Here is a 27,980-nt window from a genome sequence, read left to right on the forward strand (position 1 = left end):
CATCACTCAAGTATATGAGGAATATATATTCTGATTGAAAGTAAAATGTACACATTTGAAATGACTGGAATAAAGTAAAAATGTGATGGCTCAAACAATTAGCCAATTAACAAGTTTTATCAATAATGGGCTGAAACACTGCTTTCTGGATGATAGAAAGCTTTTCAGGCTAAAACTAACGTTCTTTGCTAATAGACCTTTTAAAAGGTATAATTACTTGCCCTTTTAAAACTTTCACACTAATTTCCAGCACTTGAGCCTTAGCTTACATGCCTTCCTAATGTTCAAGGAAGTTCTCAGAAATTTACATTTTAATTAGTTAAAATATATCATATAGACAAAAGAAAATATATTATCACCTGTAGTTCAAAGATAATGGTAAAATTTGACCCTGTTTATTAAATAGAACATTTGTCAAAGAAAAGTTTTGGGCGAAAGTGTATTTTTAATCATAAAAATAGTGTGGAGTGAATTTTCGTAGTGAGAATATGCTATGCCTGTAAATATAGACTATTGTATATTGGAGGTATAATGAGGTAATGAGAACTTTGCTTTGCAATTAAGTTAATCTATTAGACTTCATCTCTTGGTGGGCCTGCCATCCGTGAATGGGTAGAATGCAGGGTGACCTTGAGATGTGTGTCCTTTTTTTTTTTTTTTTTTTTAAAGAAATGACTGTGTCCTATATGCCTTTGTAGCTATTCTAAGGGAAAGAAAAAGACAATTTAGTAAGAATCTTTGAGAGTTCATTAAGGAATTGACTTAAGATAATCTCAAATGAAAAACTATAGGGAGACAGTTTGATCAGTATATCAAAAAACCATATTGGAATATGTTAGACTAACTCAGATGACTGTTCTAGTTAACCATGGTTGAGTTCTTTGATGCTATTGCTTGTCATTTGAATAATAAAATGTTTTATTTATGGCAGACAGAAAGCAGCAGTATATAATTGATATTCATTTATTTTATTAAAGAAATCTGATTTGGTAAAAACAATCAGAAAATAGTATTTTTAACACTAGTAGTAAAATTTTTTTAATCCATAAAAAGCCTCATTTATTTTTATAGCAATTTGATGACACATCTGCTTGCTTTATTCAGCTGAAAAAGAAAATGTTGGTTCTTGGTGTTTGGTAAAATTGCTTTGTTAAATTATTTTCTAAATTGTTCAACTTTTAACAAATGACATTTGATACTAACACTGGAAAGCAATTTCAGCTAATTAAGTAGATCCCTCTGTAAACCATTGGAACATTAAGATGACATACTGTTCATTCAAGATTATTTTAATTGGTACAATTATTGTAATTTTCTTGCAATTATGTGTTGAGCTAAAAGCTTTTGTCTAGATCATTTGAGGGGTTTTTTTTTGTTAACATACATTTAGTAAGAAGAAAAGGAGCAAAATAAAAACTGTAGATAAAGATTTTCTGTCTACTTTTATTGCAGAGTTTTAGACCCCATTATTTTAGTATAAAACTTTATTTCTGGTATTTTTTAGTATTAAGCATTTTAAGCGATGATAGAGGTTTTTGAAAGATCAATTTAAGTAGCTTCCATGAAGGTACTGCTTCAAATGTCTGTTTTGACACTGCTCAGCCAGTTTTTACTTAGAATGATGTGGTCAGAATTAGGCTTGTGGTAGGATAATGTTGTACTTTGTTTTGGTACTTGATTTTTTTTAGAGCAATCGAGTTTTGAGAGAGCTTCAGAATGGTAGCCATTTCCATTTCCCTAAAATAGCTATTTGCTGAGTAGACACTATAGACGTCTAATTTATAAAATTCATCTAAAGTTCAGTATATTTAAACTGTTCAAAGAGTAGTGTTTCTGTACTTACAACATTTTTCATAATAAAACATCATGTTGGATGATACTCAGCCAAACTTTTCATAAGCTTAATTTTATCACTTCTAGCTACTTCACGCCTCTCTTCGCTCTCACTAACTACCTTCCTCTTTCCTTCAAGTTCTGGGTCATTACTGATACCCCTCCCCCCGCCATCACGTGGCCCAGATGATGCACAGGCTTGTTTCCTTTGCATGTGGACGGAAGTTATGAATCTGAATAACGTAAAGAATTGGACGCTGATAGTTTAGATTTGTAAGGAAATTGTCTTACTTGTGGTATGAAGTTCATTCTTGTACTGATGATTTTTTCCTTAATTTAGGTTTGAAATACTGTAAATATTTATTCCCAATACTGTTTCATGCATGCCCTTTTATTGTTTTTTGTAAGTAGTTGAGAATCCTAATGAAATTCTGTATTCTTGATATGTGTTGGTGTTGTCATCATTCCACAGTTAATAATTTACTATCTTGTGTGTAATTGTAATTTCAATTTTTATTCCCAGAATATTCTTGCCCTTAATGTATATATAATGTAAACACTTTTTTCAGGAGTTCAGTACTTTATCAATATCTTTATTGGCTCAGATGGTAAAGCATCTGCCTGCAATGTGGGAGACCGGGGTTCGATCCCTGGGTTAGGAAGATCCCCTGGAGAAGGAAATGGCAACTCCAGTACTCTTGCCTGGAAAATTCCATGGACTGAGGAGCCTGGTAGGATACAGTCTATGGGGTCGCAAAGAGTTGGACATGACTGAGCAACTTCACTATTTCTTTTCTACTTTCTTTTTTATCTTTAAAAAAAAAAAAAACCCTCATCAAATTCTTTGCAAGCTCGTGAAATAATTCTCCATATAGAAAAGGAAACTAAGCAGGTTTGTGTTGAAAAAAAAGATTACAATCTAAAATAGAAATCACATTTTAACAGGATAAAATAAATAACAGTATATTTGCAAGGTTTCATGTGAAGATTGAGCCTTCAAAGAACCGTGAACAAAGATGCCTGTAAATAGATGTAGTGTTGACAGTTAAACATGCATTTCTTGTTGTGTGTTGTTTATTTTTACTCATTGTCTATGTGGAAATTACTTGGAAAACTCAGGTTCCTAAAGATAAATAAAGGTGAAGGGCAGAATTTTTTAGTTTATTTTGATAGGCCTGAAAAATATCTCTACTTTTGTTTGGAGGAAATAAAATGAAACAGAATGAGACATATTTGACTGTTTTTTGAGTTTACCTATTTATATATTTTGCAACTTCTTTGTTTTATCATTGCTACCAGGCTCGTAGTAGCATTCAGTGTCTTTAATAGATACTTTCATTGCAGTTTCTTTTAATATTTGTTTCCTGAACTAGACTGATAACTCCATGAAGTGTAACTTCGTTAAACCTTGCTAAATTCCTTGTTTCTAGACATTCTTGACATAGAGTAGGCGGTGGTAGGTATTTCTGAAAGAATAAAGAAATATGATGATGACATTTGCTTTGGGGAAAGCATGGCGTGGGGGAAGGTGGTAAGTGAGAAGTCACATTTTATCTTGAATACTATCCATACAGACTAGTCCTTTGATTCTAAATGTAGGTGAACATTTTCCTTTGTTATTACAATAGTGGATCCCTGGGTAAGGCACAGAGAAAGTTTTCAGAACACAAAGATTGAATGATGACGTACGTATTTCAGCTAACACCTAGTAGATTCTGCCTTTTGTCAGGTGATAGTGAAAGCAAAGCAGTGTTTTCATAGGCGTTTCCCTGTAGGTGAGTTCAGCTGCATTTCCAAGGTTTCTTACACTCATGATCTTTTCATAAATGCCACAGTTTGTAGTTGCTTTGTATCAGCACACTTTTAGACAAGTTCCTCTCACTTCTGTTTCTGTTTACTGGCTGTTGTCAGTATTGTTCAGAAAGGCCTTTTGACTTAGCTGGACTCTGTTTTTGTTATGCTGAACGTTTTGATTGTGTTCATTCATTAAATATTTATAGAGTTTATTACATGCTGGGCACATGCTAATAAAAGCACTAGCTAGTGCTATTACTTGAGCCCTCAATATATGGATTTACCTAGATTATTTCGTTTAATACCCGTAACTCTGGGAGGCAGGGAGTGGGAGTTACCTAAGACCACACAGCTGTAGCTACTGGAGCTACAGCTTCCTATTTCTGGAAGCCAGCAGGCTGTCTGTGACTACAGAGCTAGACAACTGGTCTGAAATATTAGAAAGACAGAAGTGAACTAATTTTATTTTTATTTCCAGATATAATTTATTCATTTTCAAATGAATATTTAGAATCATTTATTGGGTATCAATGGGAATGTTATAGCAGACATTTTTTGAGAGAATGGAATTTATCTTAATTCCATTTAAAAAAGGCAGACTTCTAACCAACTTATGTAAAACCCCAAATCAGTGCTTTATTCAGTTTTGATTGTGTCTGCTAACTGCAGCAGCAGGTTTTGTATGGAAAGCTTAAGAAAAATCAGTTGTGGTATTTGGCACTTAAACAGCTGGTACATCTGAGCCTTTAGACCATTTTTATGTACACTAAGTGGCTGTAATTTTTTCCTTGGTAGCTTTTTTAATAACTTTTCTTTTGCTTTCAATAGGATAAAATTGATTTTTAAAATATTTTCTCATTTAAACTCATAATGCTGTTTTCAGTATTTTATACGAATGTAGAACAGAGAAAGAATTTTAAATGTTTCAAAGTTGTGTGTTTCTAACTTTAACATGAAAAACTAAAATATGGTAATTAAGGCTTTGATATTTGAAAATATTTAAATATTTGAAAACAGTACTTAAAAATCAGTTTTTCTAAAATGTTTTAATATGTAAAATAAAAATATCATTACCTCTGCAGGCTTATAGTTTATTTTATAGTACAGTAAGCATATTATGCACATTTATATTAAAAAACCTATTGAAGGATTCAGATTTGTCAAAAAGATTAAATATACCATTAGAGATCAGGTAGAGATCAATTTTTTCCTGAAATTATTTATTCAGTAGAGGTTTGTAATTTTGGCATTTCAATGTACAATACTTTTAAGACTCTTCAAAATGTAAGAATAGACAAAAGTAACGTATAATAAAAATGCTGTGCTATGCTAAGCCGCTTCAAGTCATGTCCGACTCTTTGTGACGCTATGGACTGTGGCCTGCCAGGCTCCTCTGTCTATGGCATTCTCCAGGCAAGAATACTGGAATGCTTTGTCCGTACCCTCCTCCAGGGGATCTTCTAATGTTAGAAGATGCTCCCTAGTGGAAATACTAAGATAATGGTGAGATGCTGATGTAAAACCTTGAAGCATGTGGCCTTTGTTTGCAATGTCCGAAAAGTCCACAAGGGGGCGGTATTTCACCAGAAACATGGTTAACGTGGTTGACGGAGAAATAAGAGCTAATGCATTTTGCTTTCCCTTTTTCATAGCAGAAAAGCAAGAAAGACACTGAGTTTAATGAATATTTTAGTCTCTGAAGTTCAGCTTTAATTCCTATTATTTAAAGAATTGCTTCTTTAAAGAAAGCCATTCTTTAAATGGCTTATTTAAAGAAAGGACACTTGTAAGCACTGAGAATTATGATCATAAACAAATGAATGAGTATTTGAATGGTATAGTTTTCATTAAGTTGATTGAGAAAAGGGTAGATATGAAAATGAAGAATGTTTTAAATTAATCTTCTTACAAATTTGTGTTTCTATATTAAAATACTAATGTAGCTCTTGGGTTCCATGCTAATTAAACATTAAACTTTTAAGATAACTTATATAATAGAAGTTTTGGTTTAACCTTAGACATATTTATAGGCAGACTTTGAGTGCAGAGCCTTCATTCTCTGCTTGTTATTGAAAGTTTTATTGCAGATTTTTTTTAGTAAATCACTGTGTGATTAGTCGCTTTTTAAGATTTCTTAAAGGCGACAATAACATGAACATTTTCTTATTGCTTTCTAGCACCTCACAGTGCAAGAAATTGGATCTTATTTACTTTTGTTGGAATATTTTAAAATATCGTATAAACTTTTGATCTAAAACAATGAGCTTTGCTTTTTTATAAGTGATAACTGTTTTCATTGAGCCTGTTGTGAAATATGTTGCCTCTCTCTTAACCTCTCAACTGAAGTTTTCTCTTTACTCTAGCTTGAAATCACCATTTTGTTGTCATCTGATCACTTATATGATTCAGGCTTTCCCCCTGCTAGTGGAAACCTTTCTGCAGATTCTGTCTTATGCTGAATCCCAATAAATAAAGCAGAATGAATAGAAATTAATTGAAATTATAACATTTCCTGATGAATTCATTTGGGAAAATGAGCTGTTTTGAAGATTATTAAAATTGAAGTGTATGGACGATGGTTGCAGTTCTGCATTGGTTTACACGTGTATTTGTTTCTGTACTCAGTTTTGACAATGTAATATCAAGAAAATTCTAAATCATGAGTAGATGCAGATGGTAACCAATTTTTAAACTTGCTTTGCAACGGTGGGGTATTTTCAATTAATGTAATTCAGAAATGTGAAAGTTTAATTGGGAATTTTACTTCTTAAGTGACTCATTAATATAATCTAACAGTTGCTCACATTTTTTTTAATAATAGATGAAGTGTTGGGTGCTGCTTCTCTGACGAGGTCCTATCACTTGAAGCATGTCTTTATTATTGCTATTTTTTAACTGGCTTTTGCATTCCATGCTCAGGCATGTGGGGTGGAGTAGTAGTAGTGTCTTGTTTGCATAATTTTGTTAGCAGAAAAGTGCTAGCCTGTATTTTAAAACAGTGAAGGAATTTAAATACATCCACAAATATGGAGGAGAAACTTTATTTCAAAAGTCTGCAAAAAAACTGAAACAAAAAGCCAGTATAACTTGCCAACATAGGCTTATGTGTTGGTCTTCTTCAGTGTGTTATAATATGTAACAGCATTCTACTTTATATTTTTAAGGAGTTAAAAACATGTAAATCATTAATTTAAGAATCATGAGCCAGTGCAAGGAGCAGGGTACAGGCTTGTGAATCGGCAGACACACCCACCAGCTCTTCCCCTTACAGCCAGGCCATGTCAGGCCAGTTGCTTAACCTCTCTGAGCCTCAAGTTCCTCATTTTAAAAACTGAAATAATACTTCGTGGGATGTTGGGAGATAGGAATTATATAAAATACTAGTTTTTAAAAATTCCCTTTATAGCATTTAAATATCTTTTCTGTTAGATTTTATATAAGAAAGGGATACCTTACTCAGAACATTTTACATAATGCCCATGCATGAAGTCAGTGCCTTATCAGGATTTTTGGTGCCATGGAGTGACTTCTGGGATCTTAGCTCCTCTGACCAAGGGAGGCACAAAAGACATATGATGAAATACAACACCCTTTTGGGATAAAAACAGAAAACTAGGAGTAGAAGGGAATTTACTCAGCATGGTAAAGGGCACGTGGGGAAAATTTTTAAAAATTTCATAGTTAGCCAAAGAAAGGAAATAATAATGATTAGAGTGGAAATAAATAAAATAGAGAATAAAGTAGCATCAGTGAGAATTGGTGAAAACGAAAACTCTTTGCAGAGATCAACAAAATTTACAAGTCTTTCACTAGATTGACAGGAAAAAATAAAAGAGAAGACAGAATTAACTAAAATCAGAAATTGTGGATGTTACCACTCATTCTACAGAAATAAAAAGGATTGCAGAATACTCAAGGGAGGCACAAAAGACATATGATGAAATACAACACCCTTTTGGGATAAAAACAGAAAACTAGGAGTAGAAGGGAATTTACTCAGCATGGTAAAGGGCACGTGGGGAAAAGCCCACTGCCAACAGACTCAGTGATGACAAAATGACAAGCTTCCCCCTAAAGACAGGAATAGGACAAGGGTGCCTCCTGCTATGGGCAGAATGTACCCCGCAAAATTCATGTGTTGAGACCTTACTCCCCAGTGTGATGGTACTTGGAGGTGAAACGTTTGGGAGGTTTAGTGAGGTCATGAGGGGCAAGTCCTTATGATGGAATTGATGTCATTATAAAAAAAATCATAGAGCTAGCTGCAAATCAGAGAGAGGGTTCTCATCAGAACCTGATCATACTCTCAAACCGCATGAGGAATAAATATTGTTCAAGCCCCAGTCTGTGAGATCCTATTAGAGGAATCTCAGTTGACTTAAATCACCTGCTCTCACCACTGCTGATCGGCATTATCCTGGAAGTTCTGGCTAGCACAGTTAGACAAGAAACAGAAATAAATGGATCCATTTGGAAATAAGGAAGTGAAAATACCTCTGGTCACAAATGACGTAGTGCTGTATGTAGAAAATCCCAAAGAATTTCACAAGAAAGCTAATAGAGCTGATAAATTTGGCTGTGTTTCAGGATACAGATCAGCACAAAAATTAGCTGAGAGTTTTTATACACCTGAAATGAACAATCTGAAAGGAAATTAAGAAAACAATTGTATTTACTATAGTGGCTGGAAGAATAAAATATCCAGGAAAAATTTTGCCCATTGAGGTAAAGACTTGTACACTGAAAACTACAAAACATTGGTTAATTAAAGTAGTTCTGAAGAAATGAAAAGATATGCCATGTTCGTGGATAGGAAGACTAAATATTGTCCATATTACCCAAAGTGATTTACAGATTCAGTGTAATCCCTTTCAAAATTCCAGTAACCTTTTTTTTTTTTTTTTTAAGCTGAAACCTGATCCTTAGATTCATAATACTGGAGTGGGTAGCCTTTCTTTTCTCCAGGGGATCTTCCCAACCCAGGGATCGAACCCAGGTCTCCCACATTGCAGGTGGATTCTTTAGCAGTTGAGCTATCAGGAATGACCTATATGAAATTGGAAGGGATCCCAAATAGCTAAAACAATCTTGAAAAGGAACAAAGTTGGAGAACTCTTTCTTGATTTTAAAACTTACTACAGGGACTTCCTTTGGAGAAGGCAGTGGCACCCCATTCCAGTAATTTTGCCTAGAAAATCCCATGGACGGGGGAACCTGGTGGGCTGCAGTCCATGGGGTCGCTGGAGTTGGACACGACTGAGCAACTTCACTTTCACTTTTCACTTTCATGCAATGGAGAAGGAAATGGCAACCCACTCCAGTGTTCTTGCCTGGTGAATCCCAGGGACGGGGAAGCCTGGTGGGCTGCCGTCTATGGGGTCGCACAGAGTTGGACATGACTGAAGTGACGCAGCAGCACAGGGACTTCCTTAGTGGCCCACTGTTTAAGATTCTGCCTTCCAGTGCGTGGGGAATGGGTTTGATCCCTGGTTGGGGGGCTAAGGTCCCAAATTCTGTAGGGTACAGCCAAAAATTAAAAAAAAAAAAAAAAAAAACTTACTACAAAGCTGCCACAGAACACTGTGGCACTGACATAAGGAGAGACATAATGGAATAGAATTGAGAGTCCAGACGTAAAATAAGTTCTCACATCTACAGCCAGTTAAGCTGTAGAAAGGTTGCCAAGTCCATTCATTGAGGGGAAGAATAGTCTACAAGAAATGATATTGGAACAGCTAGATTTCCACATGTGAAAGAATGAAGTTGGACCCTTATTTCACACCATGTGCAAAAATTAACAGGAATGGGTCAATGTACTTTTTCCCAAGCCCAAGGTTTTTTCCAATCAGAAAGGATAATTAAAGTGAAAATTATTTTAAAAGAATAGAGTTCTTTGGGAGCAATACTTTTTTGTGTGTAGTTTTTTCACTCTGCAGATTATTTATTAAGCAAAAGTGATATGATGGCTCTATGTGCTAAGCATTCGAAATATACAACCAAACTTGTCTTTAGCTTTAATGGAGTTTATCTTCTAGCAGGGTAGATAGGCATTAATAAAATTATTTCACTCTTGAATAACAACATGCTGATTGTGATATGTATATGCAAGGAAGCATATGTGGTTTGAGCTTTGTAGTAGAGGAATACAGTGTAGTTTCACGGAGGACTCCCTGAAGAGGGGGAGCTGAGTGGAGAGACAGAGGATGAGTAGGAATTAACCTGGTTAAGACCAGGAAGGGGAGAGTGTGGCCAGCTCCTGACGTGTTCTAGGGGTTTTGATTGTCTCCAGATAGTAACGGGCTTAATTTTATCATTTTATTTTTTGTTTCTGACCCTTTGGCTACAGTGCTGAGTGGCGGTTTTCTGTCTCTGTGTTTCATCTGTGTTCCAGGATGCCCATGGTGCTCGCTCTGTGCACAGAGGGAATTTAGCAAATGTGCACTCACTGATCAAAGTAATAAAATTCTGAGGCAGTGAAGAGTTTTCCGTTTTTAAATTTTTAAAGAAAATGTATCTTAATTTTTAACCTCTTATGATTAAATAATGACATTATCAAGCAGCTACTTTTAGACAAAATATGGTAAATAACACCTTGATAATGATGATCTTAGAACCTATTTATATTTTGATTTAAAATAGAATTTTTTTCCATGTAATTTAAAACCTTATTTTGAATGGAAGTGATATGAATGGCTTATGTACTTTCTGCCAAGGAATTAATACGGACTTCCTAGAAACCACTGTCATTTATAATCAAAATGCTTTTGACTTACATTGACGTTGGCATTAACAAGTTCTGCTAGATTGGTAGCATAGAAAGAAAGTGCATTTAAACTTACTGGGAGATCGTTGATGCCTGAGGCTTTATAATGCTTTCTGTGGGCCATTTAACTGCTGGCAACTTTAATTCACATGATTCATAATACTGGAAATTTAAATTCACTGTTAATTGAAAAGTGAAGTTACTTAAATTCTTTAAATACTAACCTTTGGGAAAAACATCTGAAAAATAAAAGCACATATGATTTTGGTGGCCTACTGCCAAAAGATTATCATTTACATAAATATCTCCTTCAGTAAAAGAGTTTAATGTATTGAGCTCAAAAGGTTAGAATAGAGACTTCAATCTGGAAACCAGCAGTAGACTGTTGGCTTGTGAACAGCAGTATTGTTCATCATATTGAGAACACTGTTCACATTCAAGCTTAAGCAGAGCTGGCATTAAAATTCAGTTAATTTGTTTCATGTGACTTGTCAGCTGTGTGTTTTTATCTAAATCTTTCTAGCTTCTCTTCTTAGCATTTTATGTTAAACCCCTGAAATAGACAAACTACCTTTTTAACTGTTTAAGCTCTTGATACTTTGGCCGTTTCTGCAAAGTGATTTGCAGAAATCTGGGGATTCCATGAAACCATTCTCTTAAGTTTTCCATTTCATTTTAAATATACTTAATAATTGGTTTGAAAGTCAGCTTAATTTATTGGCCTCCTGGGTGGTGCTACTGGTAAAGAACCTGCCTGCCAATGCAGGAGGCGTAAGAGACTCAGGTTCCATCTCTGGGTCAGGAAGATCCCCTGGAGAAGAAAATGGCAACCCACTCCAGTGTTCTTGCCTGAGTAAGCCGATGGACAGCAGAGCCTGGCGGGTTATAGTCCCTGAGGTAGCAAAGAGTTGGACACGACTGAAGCAGCTTCGTACACACGCTATCCTGTTTCAGAGGGCTGTTCTGGTTTGTGCACATGTGCATGACCCCATAAAAGGGACTTCCTAAAATTCATTAAGATGCAATTGCTGTCCCTATTTCCTCACCAGCACCCTGTTCTGTTCTTGTTTGCTGATTATGGTCTCTGGATTTCCCCTTAGATGGCTTTTAATAAATGGCTGCTAGTCAAATGGTGAGCCTGAGGAATAAAATGCTGGTCCCAGAGAAATCATGTTGCTGTAACCAGTATTAGAGTCAGATCCCATTTTACTTTTTTTGAAGGGCAGGAAAATCTTTCTGTTTCTCTGAAACTAGGCTTACTATAATCTCACAGTTAATATTATTAGCTAATTGGGAATTGAGTGTTTTGAGGATATCTTCAAGTTTACAGTGATTTTAAAATAGCTTTTGAGGTGTAATCAACATACAAGAAATGGCCATATTTAAATTGTCCAGTTCCTGAAGTTTCGATATATATCTATAGCCACCAAATCACCACCACCACCAGGAGAGAAGACACGTGACTTCCAAAAGTCTCCTCCCATTCTTATGAAGTCTCTCCTGTTGCCTCTCTCCCCTCATCCCTGACTCCACAGCAAACCCTTATCCTCTTTCTGTCACTATAGATTAGTTTTTATTTTCTAGTTTTGTATAAATGAAAAAAATACAGCTGTTCTTTATTTGCTATATTCTTTCACGCAACATAATTTACTATGAGATTTATCAATGTTGTAGATATATAAATAAGTCCATTCCTTTTTATTGCTAAGTAGTATTCCATTATATGGATATACCACAAATTATTTATCTCTTCATTGTTAACAGACATTGGGTTATATCCAGGTTTTTCCATCCATCTCCTTGTCTTTTAAGTTCCTTCACATTTTCCATTCTTTTCTCTCTCTCTGATGTATTTTTACTTACTGCCTCAGATTAGCCCATGACCTTGCATGTAGTGGGTTGAAACCTATGGAATTGTCAGTAGTTTACCATTTTGACCTACAAAATTGGCAGTTTTGTATAGTTCAACATAGAAGTGTTTTTAATTTTTAAAGTAGTTTTTAATGAATGTCACTTTTTTTACGTTTAAGACCTCTGCCTGATTTACTTATAAATTTAGCTATGTAAAAAGTTATGCATAATGAAAAATAGACTGATACTATATTAGTAGTTATTGTGTCTGGTTGGTAAAATTATGTGGTTTTTTTAACCCCTTCTGTTCTTTTGTACTTCTTTGTCTTATATGTATGCTTATATAGTAAGCACCAGAGAAGGCGATGGCACCCCACTCCAGTACTCTTGCCTGGAAAATCTCATGGGCGGAGGAGCCTGGTAGGCTGCAGTCCATGGGGTCGGGAAGAGTCAGAAACGACTGAGCGACTTCACTTTCACTTTTCACTTTCATGCACTGGAGAAGGAAATGGCAACCCACTCCAGTGTTCTTGCCTGGAGAATCCCAGGGACGGGGGAGCCTGGTGGGCTGCCGTCTATGGGGTCGCACAGAGTTGAACATGACTGAAGCGACTTAGCAGCAGCAGCATAGTAAGCATAGATTACTTTATATTTTCTAATAGAAAATAAAACCTTTTTTAAAAATGGAAAAATCTATGCATTTTTCTAGTTTGCATAATTTATTTAGAAATTATTCTTTATTTTTCTTTTCTTTTGCAAGAATCATGGCATTTTAGGGACTTCTCTGGTGGTCCAGTGGTTAAGACTTCATGTTTCTGCCACAGGAGACAGGAAGAGACCCCTGGTCAGGGAACTGAAGTCTCACATGCTATGTGGTGCAGCCAAACAATAAAAAATTTTTTTAAAAAAGAGCCATGACATTTTATAATAAAACATGATTTTTAGAGTCAGATTCTCTCATGTCACGTGACTTAGGCAGACTGTTGAGTTTGTCTGAGGCCACTGTTCATGTGTGTAAAGTGGTAACTCAGTCTTCACTGTGAGGTAATCATTAACATGTTACTGTCCTTTTTCTGTTTTCCCTGCCCAAATTCTGCCTTTGGTTATGAAAGTCACTCAGTCGTGTCTGACTCTTTGTGACCCCATGGACCGTAGCCCACCAGGCTCCTCTGTCCGTGGAATTCTCCAGGCGAGAACATTAGAGTGGGTTGCCATTCCCTTCTTTTTTGGTTAAGGCAATATAATTCTAACCTCACACTTGTCGCCTTAGTAATTTTGAAAATGTACCATTTATTTTGTTCCTTTTTCTTTAAAAAAATTAATGAGAGCAAACTGGGTAATGTGTTATTTATTTTTATAAATAACACATTTTTAAGTTCCATGCAGAATTTGCCTAATAATGATTATAATGACCATCTTCATTTGTTTTTTGTTTGAAGAATATCAAAGAATATTCCAACAACTAAAGATGTTGAGCCACTGCTTGAAATAGATGGAGATATAAGAAATTTTGAAGTGTTTTTGTCTTCAAGGACCCCAGTTCTTGTGGCTCGAGATGTGAAAACCTTTTTGCCATGCACTGTAAATCTGGACCCCAAACTGCGGGAGATTATTGCAGGTGGGTATCAGTAATAAATTTAATTTGCCCTCTCTGGAAGTGCTAAAAAATTTTCCCGTTTCTAACTTGGCTGTATAAGTTTCTCCTGCTCCAAGAAAAAAATGGGAAATATTGAACCAAGCACCACCGGGGAGAGTTAATGAAACTGAAGATGGGGGTCTCAGCATCCTTTGGGAACGCTGGGAAAATGCTGTTTGTTAAATTGACCTTATTATGTTTCCCAGCCTACACACCTGAAGCATCACTGGAATCAAATTCCTTTTACTACACAGTTACCACTTCAAGCTGTCAACCCACTGTGATTTTTCTGTCACCAGTCTTCTGTCTTTAATAGGGATCTGCATCCAGAGCAGTAAGAAAGTTGATATTCCTTTCAAAGGTTAAATCTGTGGACTAGAACTTGATAATAACGTGAAGGTTTTGGATAAGTTAAAGTTGCTCTTGAGGCACTGCTGTATGCTCACGAAAACACACACTCAACCTTCATTGAAACACACACTCGTTTGTGTGATACAGTACTGCTGACCCACCTTTGCATTTTCCATGAATTATGGAGAGGGAGAGACACTGTATTTTCATATGTTCTTTTTTAAAATACCTGTTATAAGTTGTCTGAGGTGTATTTTCTGACTGTGGAAGTGTTGGTGGTTGTTCAGAGGTGGACGTGTCATATGGTTTGCAAACCCACAGTCTTAGCTAACATTGTACTTACTACACAAGGATGAATTGCTAATATTTAGCAAAACTGTGTCAGAAGAATTGTTAGGATAGCACAAATACCTTGAAAAGTCAGAAAAAAAATTCAGAATTCTGGTAACCGAAGAGAATACAGACGTTGGTGACTTTTCACATGGTGAAAAAAACTTTTATGCGAAGTAGTTGAGTGCCTCTTACTAAGAATGTCTGTGGAGTATTCAGAGTTCCCTGTCTGTTCTGTAAAGCCAGTTGGAATCTTTGGCAAGAGTGATATAATCAGTCATGTTTTCTGTCCGGTAACTAAAGGAGGAAGTGGTAATTGGACTAGTTACTAATGTTCTATTTTCTTTGGTTACTAATGTTCTATTTTCTTTTGCCTTCTGGGGTATCATTTAATCTCCTAGATGTTCGTGCTGCAAGAGACCAGATTAATATCGGAGGACTTGCGTATCCCCCGCTACCTCTGCACGAGCCTCCCCCTCGACCGCCGTCCGGCTACAGTCAGCCAGCGTCTGTCTGCTCTTCGTCCACCTCCTTCAATGGGCCATTCGGGGGAGGGGTTGTGTCGCCGCAGCCTCATAGCAGCTACTACAGCGGCATGACAGGACCCCAGCACCCCTTCTACAACAGGGTAAGCAAGTGCCCGGCATCTTAAATTGAAGAGTTTCTTCCAGGAAAAGGCTAGAAGTGTTCTGCTAATGGAGTCTGTTACCATTTTGAAACTGTACTTTAGCTGTAAAGACAAAAAATGTTGTTTGAATGTAATATTTTTTAAAAATCAGAAGATTTTTGAATCTTAACAGGTTCTAGATCTCAATTGAGTCTGAATAGTAGAGATGCTTTTTGCTTTGATTTATTGTCCTGATAAGAAAGTGAACTCTGTGGGGTCAGCAGTGACTGTTCTGAGCTTCAAAGCAATCTGAAATTCTCTTGGTTTCTAAACAGATGTTCCATTTGTTGTATCTTGTATAATAACTTATATTGGCATTCAAAACAATGATAATTTTTAGTTCAGTAAACCTATATTCAATGTGATACAGCTTTTAAATGTGAGATAATGGTGGGTCCTAGTGCTTGAAGGAGGACTCAGATGCTATTGGCCAGATAGCATGTAGTCTATTTCTAGAGCTTTATTTCACACTACCTTCAGTCATGTATAATTATTTTCATACTATAAATATAATTTTCTGCTTCAAATGATGAGAGCACAAATTCATTATCAGCAGTATTCAGACCCTGTCGAGTTTAGTAGCTCCAAGCTATCCTCATTTTAATGGTCTTGAACACTAATATTTTCTGTAGGAAAACAGAACAACGGCCCTACTATTATATTGGGTTGGTCAAAAAGTTTGTTCAAGCTTTGCCATAAGATGGTATGGAAAGGCCTGAATGAACTTTTTGACCAACCCAATATTTTCTGCAACTGAACTCTAAAATCCATTGTTTCTTTATTTTTGTTGTCTCCCTCTTTAGTCTGAAGTGAGAAAACATAGGGGCTAGCATTCACAGATGGAGAAGGAAATGGCAATCCACTCCAGTATTCTTGCCTGGAGAATCCCAGGGACGGGGGAGCCTGGTGGGCTGCCGTCTATGGGGTCGCACAGAGTTGGACACAACTGAAGCGACTTAGCAGCAGCAGCAGCAGCAGCATTCACAGAAGCCAATGCATGCCTAAATAAACTTTCAGTAAGCTAGAAAGAGAAATTTGAATAAACGTGGCAAAGAAGAAATTCTAGAGTTTAAATTTTTCAGTTTTTGAGAAATGGTAGCCATGTAAGTAATTAGGTATACCATCTTTAGAGGTCTTATGAATGTTATTCCATCCTTTTACTCAAATAAGGAGGAAAAGGTGGAATGATAGCATTTGATAACATACTTCATCTCTGTAAACTTTAACTGAGTGCTAGGAAGTGTGAAATTCAGGTTTTTATTTAGCAGTCCTGAAATCTGCTGTAATTTTACATAAATGTCTCAACCAATAATCAGATGACATTTGATGTTTTGAGACCAAGAAGTTTTTTTTGTAATTATCATACCATCTAGGTGGAGACTTTGTGTTCACTAATTTCATGTGAACAACAATGATGTACGATGCTTTAGTAGTGTTTTATTATTTTTAAAACATTAAAAAATTCTTATGCTTTTAGATTTAGTTATTTTTTGTCTGAAAGTTAAAAGCTGAACAATTTTCTTAAAATGGCAGGAATGAAAAAGGTAAGGGAAGGTGTTACATCAGTGTAATGAAGTTTAATATGTTTTAATCTTTATTTTTAGCCCATATAATCTGATAGCTCCGGTTTATATGAAGCTGGCTATAGATAAATCCTATAGTTATAGATTTCCTCTAAACAGTGGATTTCCCTTTTAAATAATATCCTTGCTTATTTAGCAGATAGCATAAACTCCAGGGTATAAAGTAAAATCTAGCAACTTGGAGTAATAATATTCCTGAAATCCATGCTAGGAGGTTCTTAAATAATTCAGACTGTTTTTTTGGTCTTAGTTAAGGCTAATCTTTTTTTGGTAAAGAATAATACTCAATTGAGATTCTATTCTGCTTTTTTTTGGGTGAGTTGTGAGTTAATATTTGTATTTGTAAATCACTTAGAACCTGACACATGGTAAACCGCCCATAAAAGTGTTAAATGTAAAGAGAAACTCTGGTGTCAACTTGTAAAGTACAAAACTTTAGTTGCTTTATAAAAAGATTGTATTAAATCAACAATATAAAAATTTAAATAATATGACTTAAGTTTGGGTTTGATATCTTATAGAATATGAGTGAGGCATTTTTTTCTTCTGTTTTGTCACTTGCATTTAAAAATTTGGAGTTGTATTTTGTTGGTTAGTTTCATTTGATAAAGCTCATTATACTTTGATTTTGGTAATTGTTTTGTCACGTGTTTTCTCCATAGCCATTCTTTGCCCCCTACCTTTACACGCCAAGGTACTGCCCTGGCGGCTCCCACCATCTCATCTCACGTCCATCAGTAAAAACGAATTTGCCCAGAGATCAGAGCAATGGCCTAGTAAGTATAAAAAAGGGTAATTAAGTATTACAGTCAGCAATAGAAGTTTGCTTATTTCCTTTCTGTAGTAAAAGCACAACTTATTTTATAAATAGTTTCAAGAAACATAACCTATTACTAACACAAAATGTATTTTGTTTTCATTTTGGTCAGGATCTATGGAAGGAAAATGACTAGCAGCCTCAGGGAATGAATGACGAGTTGTTTACAACCAGAGTTTCTGGCCTAAAATGTATTGTTTGTTATCAAACTTTTACAACTAAACTTTTACATCTGCTTATATCTGATTTCTTTTTAAAGCACATTCATATATGGTATCTTTATCTATCTAAATATATGCTAGCCCTATGTATAAAAAGTAGCGCATATATTGGAGGAACACTTTTATTGAATAGCAGGAATTAAATAGGGCAAGGAAATTATCCAGATGTACTATTAACTCTAATCCAAAGCGAAATACATTTGGGCCTAAAATTCTACGTGTTACTGATGATAAACTTAGTTTACCAATTTAAAGAAAGACATTTCCCTGCTAATTTTTTTTTAATTAGGAGGTAAAAGCTTTAGAACTTAAACTGTTATTTAAATTTAAAAATAATATCATTGAAAAGAGTCTGATCACATTCAGGTGTCACTGTCACATATTATTTTAGCATCCTGTTCATTCATCATCCTTGTTTGGCTCAGCCCGTCACCTTTCACCCACACTCTTGTTTTGTGTTGCTAGGAAGTTATCAAGGAGGATGCTGCTGAGGGCCTTTCTTCACCCACAGACTCCTCGAGGGTAATGGAGTAGTCTTGTGGTGTGGACCGCGAGCCTCTCCCGCTTTTGCAGCAGTAACGACTCTTAATCGTGATGACAGCAGTTCACTAACTCTGCATTTGTGGTGTGATGGGCTGCTAGTGTAGAGTAGCTGAGTACTAATAATTATAGCTCACGGATTAATTAAAAAGCTAATGTTTAACTTTACCCTTCATTTCCTCCTGCTTTTCCCCTTTTTCAATGACGTGGGGTGGGTTTTGTATTTTTTCTTTTTTGGTCGTCCAGTAAGGAAGGGGTTCTTCCAGCAACCATCAGGAGCATTCACTTGGTGGTATTTGTTCCTTAATGTTGGGCCTTATTTTCACATTTGCCTGTTTTTTTCCCTGAAGTTGGTACTGCACATGTAGAATATTTTTGAAAATATTCATAATTGACCTTGAGACTACAAAAAAGACATTGTGAACTAGTTTGATGTAGACCAGGAATGGATCCTCAGTGACTCATGCTTAATCTCAGTGCCCACACTTAGTGTAAATTCAGTGCTGCTACAGTGCTACTTTTATTTATCTATATACAGTTGATCCTTAAACAGTGCAGGAATTGGGGCACTGACCCTCCTACCAGCCTAAAATCCTAGGAGTCTAAATTAGAAACTAGAACTTATAGTCAGCCCTCCAGTGTAAATCTTTCGTCCTGATCTGTGGTTCTGTGTCTCTGGATTCAGACAACCTCAGATTGTGTGTGTTTGGGTGTCAGTCGCTCAGTCATGTCTGACTCTTTGCAACCCCATGGACTGTAGCCCACCAGGCTCTTCTGTCTATGGAATTCTCCAGGTGAGAATACTGGAGTGGTTTGCCATGCCGTTCTTCAGGGGATCTTCCCAACCCAGGAATCGATAGAACCTGGGTCTGCTGCATTGCAGGCAGATTCTTTGCTGTTAGTACTGTTATATTTACCACTGAAAAAAATCTGCATGTAAGTGGACCTGCACAGTTCAAACCTGTGTTGTTCAAGGGTCAACTGTATTTATTAAAATAAAATTTCCAGATAAACAAAGCTAGTCCAGCATGTAAAGGGGATTATTTAAAACTTTCCCCCAACACTTTAGGATGGGTTTCTTTAAAAAAAATAACTTTTGTAGGAAGTCACTTTGTATATTTATTATTTAAGTCTTTGTACTTAATAAGTACATTTAATATGATGCGACTTAGAATCTTCATTCAGTCAATGAGGAATTTTAAGAACCCACTTTGTATTTTTCAGTTCTGTTGATTTATTTGCAGAATGTTATGCCCATGTGAACATCAATTTAATATAAAGAAATATGGCATAGCAGTTGGAATTAATTTAGTGAAATAGTGCATCCTGAATTTATGCATAATTTTTAACTTAAAACATGCGCTTGAATAGGCAGTGGTTTTGTAACTTTAATTTTCTTTGAGTTAATATTAGTGAAATAGAAAGAGAACCATTTTGGTGTTTTCATTGAGGGGCTGATTATTCTTTTTTAAGTCATTAACATTTTAGCTGAAGTGTTTGAGAGACTTCATTATCCACGAATGATAGACACAATAAACCATAGTAATTTCATTTGGGTGTTAGAGGAATCTTTAGTCCATGGATCATTGCCACCATATGCAAGAATGAGTTTTAGTTTAGTCAGTGAGTCTTTAATACATAGATTCATGCATGCAATGCAATTGTCTGAGCTGAAATTCCTCAGCAAACTTTTGATGAAAGTTAGGTCCTGTGAAGAATTTGATGGTCTTAATGACAGAGACATGCTGAAATAGGTATTCCCATCCTTAAGGACAACACTTGTAAGTAAAAGGTGTCTGTAATTTCAGGGACCAGTGAAGGAGCATTAGGCAAGTTTTAAAATGAGTTTTTGGGGAAGGGGAAATAATGCAATTCTTAAGTTGTGTGTATAAGCCCAATAACAGAGAGTAAACATGCTCTGAATATATTAGTGCCTTTGTTTAGTAAAATAACTGTAGGATTTGCTGTTCTTTTAATATTAAGTGATAGTTTTGTAATCTGCTTAGTGAATAATAGTTGCTTCCCAAGCCTTCTTTGCCTATAAGAAATTAACGACAGTAGCATGTAGCATTTATTTTGCAGTAGACTAGTCCAAGTAGAGACTTAGTTCAAAGCCATGTTAAAAAAACAGTGGTGGAAATGTGGAGAAGTATCTATCCAGGGGAACATTTTATGGGATCTTTATAGCTGAACCAGCACAGAAGTAGTTAATGTAAACTTTTTTAGCCCTTCATGGCTCCTATGACTTGCCAGGCCTGTAGTAAAAGACTGTAATTCCTGAGATAAGACTGCAGACTGAGTTCACGTCTGTTCACTCAACTGTCCCCCTATGGGCAGCACTTGATGACCAGAGCTGCTTATGGATAAGCAGGAGCTACATAAACATTTTTGGACAAATTGTCAATGAGGACACAGAATAATGAGTTTAAAAAAAAAAAAAAAAAAACACCTGATCACAGAGAGTTAACCAGCTCTCTGTGATCTTTTCAATATAGATGGTCTCATCTTTTTTTTTTAACCTCAAGAAATTTCTCATCAACCTTTATAAAGTGGATCCTTATGAAAACAACTGGGTTTTCTCACATTCAGGAACACTGTAATGACTGTGACTTGTGAAGGCCAGCCAAGACTTACCAGATAAATTACAGATATGTCCAGGTGTTTCATGAAGGTGAAGATGCAAAATATAAGCCTCTGTGCTGGCTTTCTTCCTCTGTGATTGTATAGTAGAGAAAATAAGTGCCAAATCTTAGAAAACTGACAAAGAATACATTAACATTGGGCCCGAGATAGGATCCCCAGGATATTAGAGCTAGAAAGGACTCGTGTTTTTCAGACTTTCAAAGCAGAAAAGACTTTTTAAGAAATGAAATCTCAATCAGAATTTAAGTTTATGAAACCAGTAAAAACAAGAACTCTGGCCTCCACCTTGGCGGATTTGCGTTGCCTCTGGGGGAGCCTCATGCTCTGTGCTCAGCCGTGTCTGACTCTGTGGGACCCCACTGACCGTAGCCCAGCAGGCTCCTCTGTCCATAGGAGCCTCCAGGGAAGAATACTGGAGTGGGTTGCCACGCTCTCCTCCAGGGGATCTTCCCCTCCCCAGGAATCGAACCCACGTCTCCTTTACCATTCTTTACCATTGAGCCACTGGGAAGCCCAGAGAACACCAGTACCCATGGTCTAGTCCAGCACCATGCTGTAGGTGTACCTGACCTGAGGCTCACAGGAGGGAGCCCTCGGTGCAGAACTGGAATCTGCATGGCCAGTACCTGGAAGCGTTCCTCACCACTGTGCTGCCCCCTTTGCCTCCATTAATACTAAGCCTGACTTGGTCAGGAGCTTGGTGTTCAAGGTGAATAGGCCCTGGTGATTAGCTCTCCACCTTGGAGAAATTACTTAAGCTCTCTGATACTCCCTCATCTGGAAAAAGCAGGCCTTACCTCATAGGTCTGATTTAAGGATTACTCAGCCTTCGCATACTTGAATTACTTAATAATTATTACTATTACTACCATCCAAATTCCATGAAACTTTAAAGACTCAGAAACTAAAACTGTGTTAAATAACCTCTCCTCAGTGGTGGGAGTGGTGCACCCACACGCCAGTCATTTTAGATTAACTTGGCCCTTTATCTGTTGATGCTTTTCTGGCCCCCAAAGGTGGTTTGATTTCCTAGAATCAGTTTGTTTTCCTAGAATTGAGAAGGATTTCCAGGTTGTCTGAATGCTCCAAATACTTTACACTTTTGAAAGCTTTCCGGGAGAATTTTACTTGCTGCCTTTACCTTCTTTCAGTCTAGGCCCCTCTAGGAAGTAGCAGCATTCAGATCACCCAGTCACCATGAAGGGATGAACCCAGCAAGGAGGGCCATTCATGAGCCCCTCAGTGGCATTTTGTTGTGGTCTTTCAGAGAGTTGCCCTTTGAAAGAGTCACATTTGGTCTATTTTTATTTACGGTGTGACTACTCATTTTTCAAAGCAGGGAATGTTTCCTTGAAGAGGATGTTTTCAAAGGAAAGAGTAATGGAGGATTTCTTTATCCTTGTATCCTTCCTTGTATTACTTACCATCAAGTCCTTCACGTGCCTGTGTGATCATCCACTGTTTGACTACTGCAGTGGGATGGGTAGTGAACAAAACTGATGAAAACTCTGGCTTCCTGGAGCTGATGAGTTGGAGGGCTGCCAAGGAGGGGAATGATCAGTGCTACCAAGTCACTCTTTCTCGACCTTCTTTGCTGCAGGGTTTGCTTGGTAGCTTTAGATCAGCTGCTTCACTGAAAAGGCATAAAACTGATTAGCACAACGTTGGATGGTAAAGAACTTCAGAGGCATTATTAAGAGCAGTAGTATCCTGCCTTCTGATGTGCCATTACTTTTAGAGATGGATGAAAATTACTGAATTAATAAAAGTCCTAGAAATGAAGGCTTGGTTTTCATTAAACTGAATCCAGTTGGTAGAATAACCAAGTGAAAAAAAGATGGGACTCCACTGTAGATCATTTTATTTCCACCACTGGTTTAGAACTAGTAACCTGTTTTGAAACAAATGGATGTCCAAATCATGCCTGTCTGTCATGGATGCCTGTCATTGTTCAGGAGCAAACTTGGACGAGAAAGCTAAAGATGCCATGGGTAAGGCAGGGCATGTTTCAGGTTTCCCTGTAGTCTTAGGTTGGGTGCTCTCTGCCAGCCCCCAGGACCTTGTCTCTGGAGATTCACTCACACTGTCTAAAGCAATTTAGTAGTGCATTTTTATTAACTGCTTTAGTTTGGAAAATTATTAACATTTTTTTCTTTTCATAAATAGTGAAAAACTGTATTCACTTCCAGCTTCAAAGTCTGTGTGCCAGACTTCAGCTCAAGAAAACATTTTTCCTAAACACTAAACTACAACTAAATTGGTTGAGACACTGTTGAAGAAATAGGATATTGTAATATTGATACCACTGAAATCCTAGAGTACAGTTAAAAGTTAAAAAAAAAAATAACAAAATCATATTTTGAACTTGAGTTTTTTAAAAAGATTGCCCTTTGCATGTGGTATCAAACCTCATCTGTCAGCTTTAACCTACGTATTATTTCTCATGTAGTTTGAAGAGAAAGTTATATTTTCCAACTTGATAACAATAGCCTTCTTTTGTGTTTTGGTATCTTTTAGAAAACTGTAATCTCATCAGTGCTCCTGTTTGATATTTTTTCAAGTTTCCACAGATATTCATAGTAACTTTCTAAAAAAAGTACCTATAGTAAGTTTAATATGTAAACTAGAAAGCAGAGTTCCCATGAAGTGCTCCAGATAGTGAACATGTTAAAAGAACATTGTAAATTGACTCAACATTGTTAGTTATTTCTAGATTATTTGAACTATTTTGAGAATATTTACCACCAGCCTAATCTGTGCAGAACAATAATTGATAGCAGTGTGTCAGCTTTGAATTAGGGATTTAAATGAGCTACAATCGGGAATTTCCTACTGGCCCACTGTTTAGGATTCTGGACTTTCCCTGACAGGGACCAGGTTCAATCCCTGGTTGGGGAACTAAGATCCCATAAGCCGTGCAGTGTGGCCAAAACAAAAAATAAAAAAAGAAAACTGCATTAGTAAAATAGTTACCCTACTGATAATGTGCCAATATTTTTTCACTGTTGCACTTATGATTTCTTGAGCTGCTAGGCTCTTATGGCCTTTCTTTTCAAATGATACTTCAGTGCATGCCCAGTGAAACAAAACCTAAATCTGAAAAGTATATTTCTGAACATTAACTATTAGTGTGACTAGAAAATGTTTTATGAAGAGATCATGTGAATTCCAAGTATTTAAACCTTACTATTAAAGGTTGCAATTAATCTGAAATTAATAGTTGTAGTTTTTTAATCAGAATGTTAAAAATTAATTTTTAAAATAATTGTTTATAGTAGGAGTATTGACTTTTTATAGCAAATTTGATTTATCTGGTTTTCTTGTTGAATGTATGGCCCATGGCTTATTCTTCTAACAGGAAGAATATTAAATTTGAGAGTACAATTTTAAAATTACCAAGCACATGTTAATGAAATTAAATTATGTGTGTGTGTGTGGTGTGTGTGTGCCTGTGCACGGATGTTCCTTTGTGTTGCTATAGAGATGGTGTGTTCAGAGTCGTGGGAAAACAGAGTGACAGAAGTCCTGCCTGTGTTTATCACAAAAGTGTATTTGATGTTTTCCTTTAAGCTCGTGTCCTTCATTCTGTTTTATTCCTTCCTTAAAGCCGTGTGACTCTGGGTTTAACAAACAGAGACAGGTACAGAAACTTTCAGTGAAATCTTATTCATTTTTCTTATTTTAGTCTGTTAGAAGCAATCATTGGCAACTTCCTGCTGGGCTGTTTATAAACCTGTGTTCATTTCAGTGCCTTGGGTTTATTTTTAATAGCCGCTTTCAGCCTCTGCATGGCTCTCATTTCTGGCTAATCAATTCTAAGCTTGTTTGATAATTTACTGAAGATGATGATGTTACAGAGTGTAGTTTTAATCTACTTACAATATAAAATAATATAATTACATCAAAGTAATTTAAATGTTTTGTTTTACTTTGACCTGTAGGAATTCTGATTTGTCTATATTTTGAAGTTTGTAAATATTTAACAGTCTTAAGCAAACTAACATCTTCTGCATTCAGTTTTCTGTGTTAGAAAAACAGTTTTTTAGTAGATTGTGATATATACTGAAATGAACTTTCCTTGACTTGTAACAGGTAAATTTCAAGTAAGAATATGCATGATAAACTCTTAAGTATTACCATTCTATGTATTAAGTAATGTTTTCTATTAAGAACTTAACAGATTGAATTATTGAATATACCTTTTCCTTGTCAACTATTGTACTTTTTCTTCTTTTGCGAGGTTTCCATCCAAAGATTGTTGTTTCAATACTAAGGGTTATTTGGTTTCAAAATAATTTCATTGTATATGATTACTTTAGAAAAAACTGGGCGAGTATTTACCATTTCTCTTTTATTCAAAGAAGCATATTGTATTTTAATATATTAATAATCTACTCCTTATCTTGATAAGATCCAACTCACAAATAATCAATAGTCTAACTATAGCTTTGATGGAATTACAGGGTACCTGTGTGTCTTTTTCTTAGAAAACTCCTAAAAGTCATTCAAAAATAATATGTATCTTCTACATAATCCCCAATGAGGGACAAAATATGTTTTCAAGTGATAAAATGTAGAAGTCTTGAAGGATCATGAAAGTAAAACAATGTGGAGTTTCCTGTTTCAGAGGAAAGAGTAGTGTCTTTATTAACGTGTCTGTCTTGCTGAATTTTCTGAGGCCCTTCTTAAAGGGAATGTTACTCTCTGCTGCTAAGTCACTTCAGTCGTGTCCGACTCTGTGCGACCCCACAGATGGCAGCCCACCAGGCTCCCCTGTCCCTGGGATTCTCCAGGCAAGAATACTGGAGTGGGTTGCCATTTCCTTCTCCAATGTCTGAAAGTGAAAAGTGAAAGTGAAGTCACTTAGTCGTGTCTGACTCTTAGCAGCCCCATGGACTGCAGCCTACCAGGCTCCTCCTTCCATGGGATTTTCCAGGCAAGAGTACTGGAGTGGGGTGCCATTGCCTTCTCCAATGTTACTCTCTAACATTTTACATTTCCCCTGCCCCCACACAGACAGAGTTAATCAGTTCCATGTCTGTTATACTTGTTCTTTTTAGCACAATTAAAAAGCTTTTTGTGATTAAAAACTTTTTTTACTTTAAAATAATTTTAGACTTCAAAGATACAAAAACAGTATTCCCCTAATATTAACATCTTTCCTAATTGTAGTGTATTTCTCCAGAACAGAAATGAAAATTTGTACAATATTCTTAATACAGGCTTTATTTTAATCTTACCGGTTTTTCCACTAATTTCATTTTTCTGGTCCAGGATCCAGTCCAGTTGTATTTTGTTACTTCTCCTTACAGTTTCCTAATCTGTGACAATTCCTCAGTCTTTCCTTGTCTCTTATGATCGTAAAACTTTTGAAGAATACTGATCAGATATTTTGTAGACTGCCCTTCTGTTTGGGTTTGTTCACCATTTCCTAATGATTAGAAGGAGATTATACATCTTTGCAAGAGACCCACAGAAACGTGATGTGTGTCCTCTGTGTGTCACATTTGAGGGTCTGTGAGGGCCTGCATCTTCCCAGTGGTCATATGGACCTCAGTCATGTGGTTAGGGCAGCATCTGCTAGGTTTCAACACTGTCAGGGTGTGTCTTTCCCTTGTAATGAATGAATATTTAGGGGGAGGTACTTTGAAACTCTGCAGATAATCCTGTTCCTCCTTGTACTTTTCTCATGAATTTTAGTGGTGTCTTGTGTACCACCGCTTCTGTTGTGTTTTCCAGGTGGTAATTTTCCTTTCCATTCTACATTTATTAATTGGAATTCTATAAGTAAAAGTTGTCTCTTCTTCCTCATTTACTTACTTACTCAACTTTTTATTTATATCAGTGTGGATTCATGGCATTTAATTCTGTGAATTATAATCCAGTACGATCATTATAATCCAGTTATAATCCAGTATGATCAAACTGTGCATTTGTGGTTTATCTAATCACGGAAATGTAGAGAAGTATAAATGTACCCAGAAAGAAGAAATAGGTTGAGGAATGAAAACATTTGAAAAACAGTATTAAAGATCATTTAAAAGATAAATACTGTTCAGCAATAAGAAAGAATGAAGTATGAATGCATGCTATAGCATAGATGAACCTTGAGAATATACTAAGTGGAAGAAGTGAGTTATGAAAGGTCACAGATTGTGTGGTTCTGTTTAGATATCCCAAATAGGCAAATCCGCAGAGACAGAAAGTAGGTCAGTGGTTGCTAGGGGTTGGGACTGGGTGTTGGGAGGCATGAAGGTTGACTGCTAATAGTGTAGAATTGCTTTTTAGGGCTCTGATAATGTCTTAAAGTTGAGTGTAGTGATGGTGTCACAGCTGTGAGGAGATACTTAACATCACTGAATTGTGTACTTTAAATTGGAGAATTGTTAGTGAATTATATTTCACATAAACCTATTTAAAAAGAAAGGAAAAACAAATATGGTTATTAAAAATTCATAGAAAGCATTTAAAGTTTCCATAGCACATAGTGGGTAATTAACACTTAAATATTGGCTGTTCTCATCCAGGCAGAAAATAGAACTATGTATAGAAATATGAAAACTAAATCATGGAAATACTAGTGTTGTGCTGTACTTAGTATTTTTGAAGTAAGTGAACTTCAGACTATATAATATATGGCATATTTTAAATTTATATTTAATTAAAAACAAGCTATAAATCAGATCAGATCAGATCAGTCGCTCAGTCGTGGTCCGACTCTTTGTGACCCCATGAATCGCAGCACGCCAGGCCTCCCTGTCCATCACCAACTCCCGGAGTTCACTGAGACTCACGTCCATCGAGTCAGTGATGCCATCCAGCCATCTCATCCTCTGTCTTCCCCTTCTCCTCTTGCCTCCAATCCCTCCCAGCATCAGAGTCTTTTCCAATGAGTCAACTCTTCGCATGAGGTGGTCAAAGTACTGGAGTTTCAGCTTTAGCATCATTCCT

General features: G+C 36.3%; 1 protein-coding gene across 14 annotated transcripts in view; it reads left to right on the plus strand.

Annotated features, from left to right (window-relative positions):
* The window catches only part of KIDINS220 (kinase D interacting substrate 220), a 96,110-nt gene that overhangs the window by 51,018 nt on the left and 17,112 nt on the right, over positions 1–27,980 (plus strand). For 7 of the 14 annotated variants that reach the window (XR_011569412.1, XM_070799173.1, XM_070799174.1 and 4 more), the window contains 5 exons: positions 13,681–13,859; positions 14,960–15,186; positions 17,471–17,584; positions 18,312–18,368; positions 24,637–24,669. Coding sequence is in view for 13 of the 14 variants with exons in the window: in XM_070799173.1 (XP_070655274.1) it covers positions 13,681–13,859; positions 14,960–15,186; positions 17,471–17,584; positions 18,312–18,368; positions 24,637–24,669 (610 nt within the window). In the remaining variant the exon portion in view is untranslated. The remainder of the gene's footprint in view (positions 1–13,680; positions 13,860–14,959; positions 15,187–17,470; positions 17,585–18,311; positions 18,369–24,636; positions 24,670–27,980) is intronic. The other 7 variants (XM_070799166.1, XM_070799167.1, XM_070799169.1 and 4 more) reach the window with 4 other exon arrangements.

Source organism: Bos indicus, chromosome 11 (assembly GCF_029378745.1).
Source record: "Bos indicus isolate NIAB-ARS_2022 breed Sahiwal x Tharparkar chromosome 11, NIAB-ARS_B.indTharparkar_mat_pri_1.0, whole genome shotgun sequence".
Lineage (NCBI taxonomy): Eukaryota > Metazoa > Chordata > Mammalia > Artiodactyla > Bovidae > Bos > Bos indicus.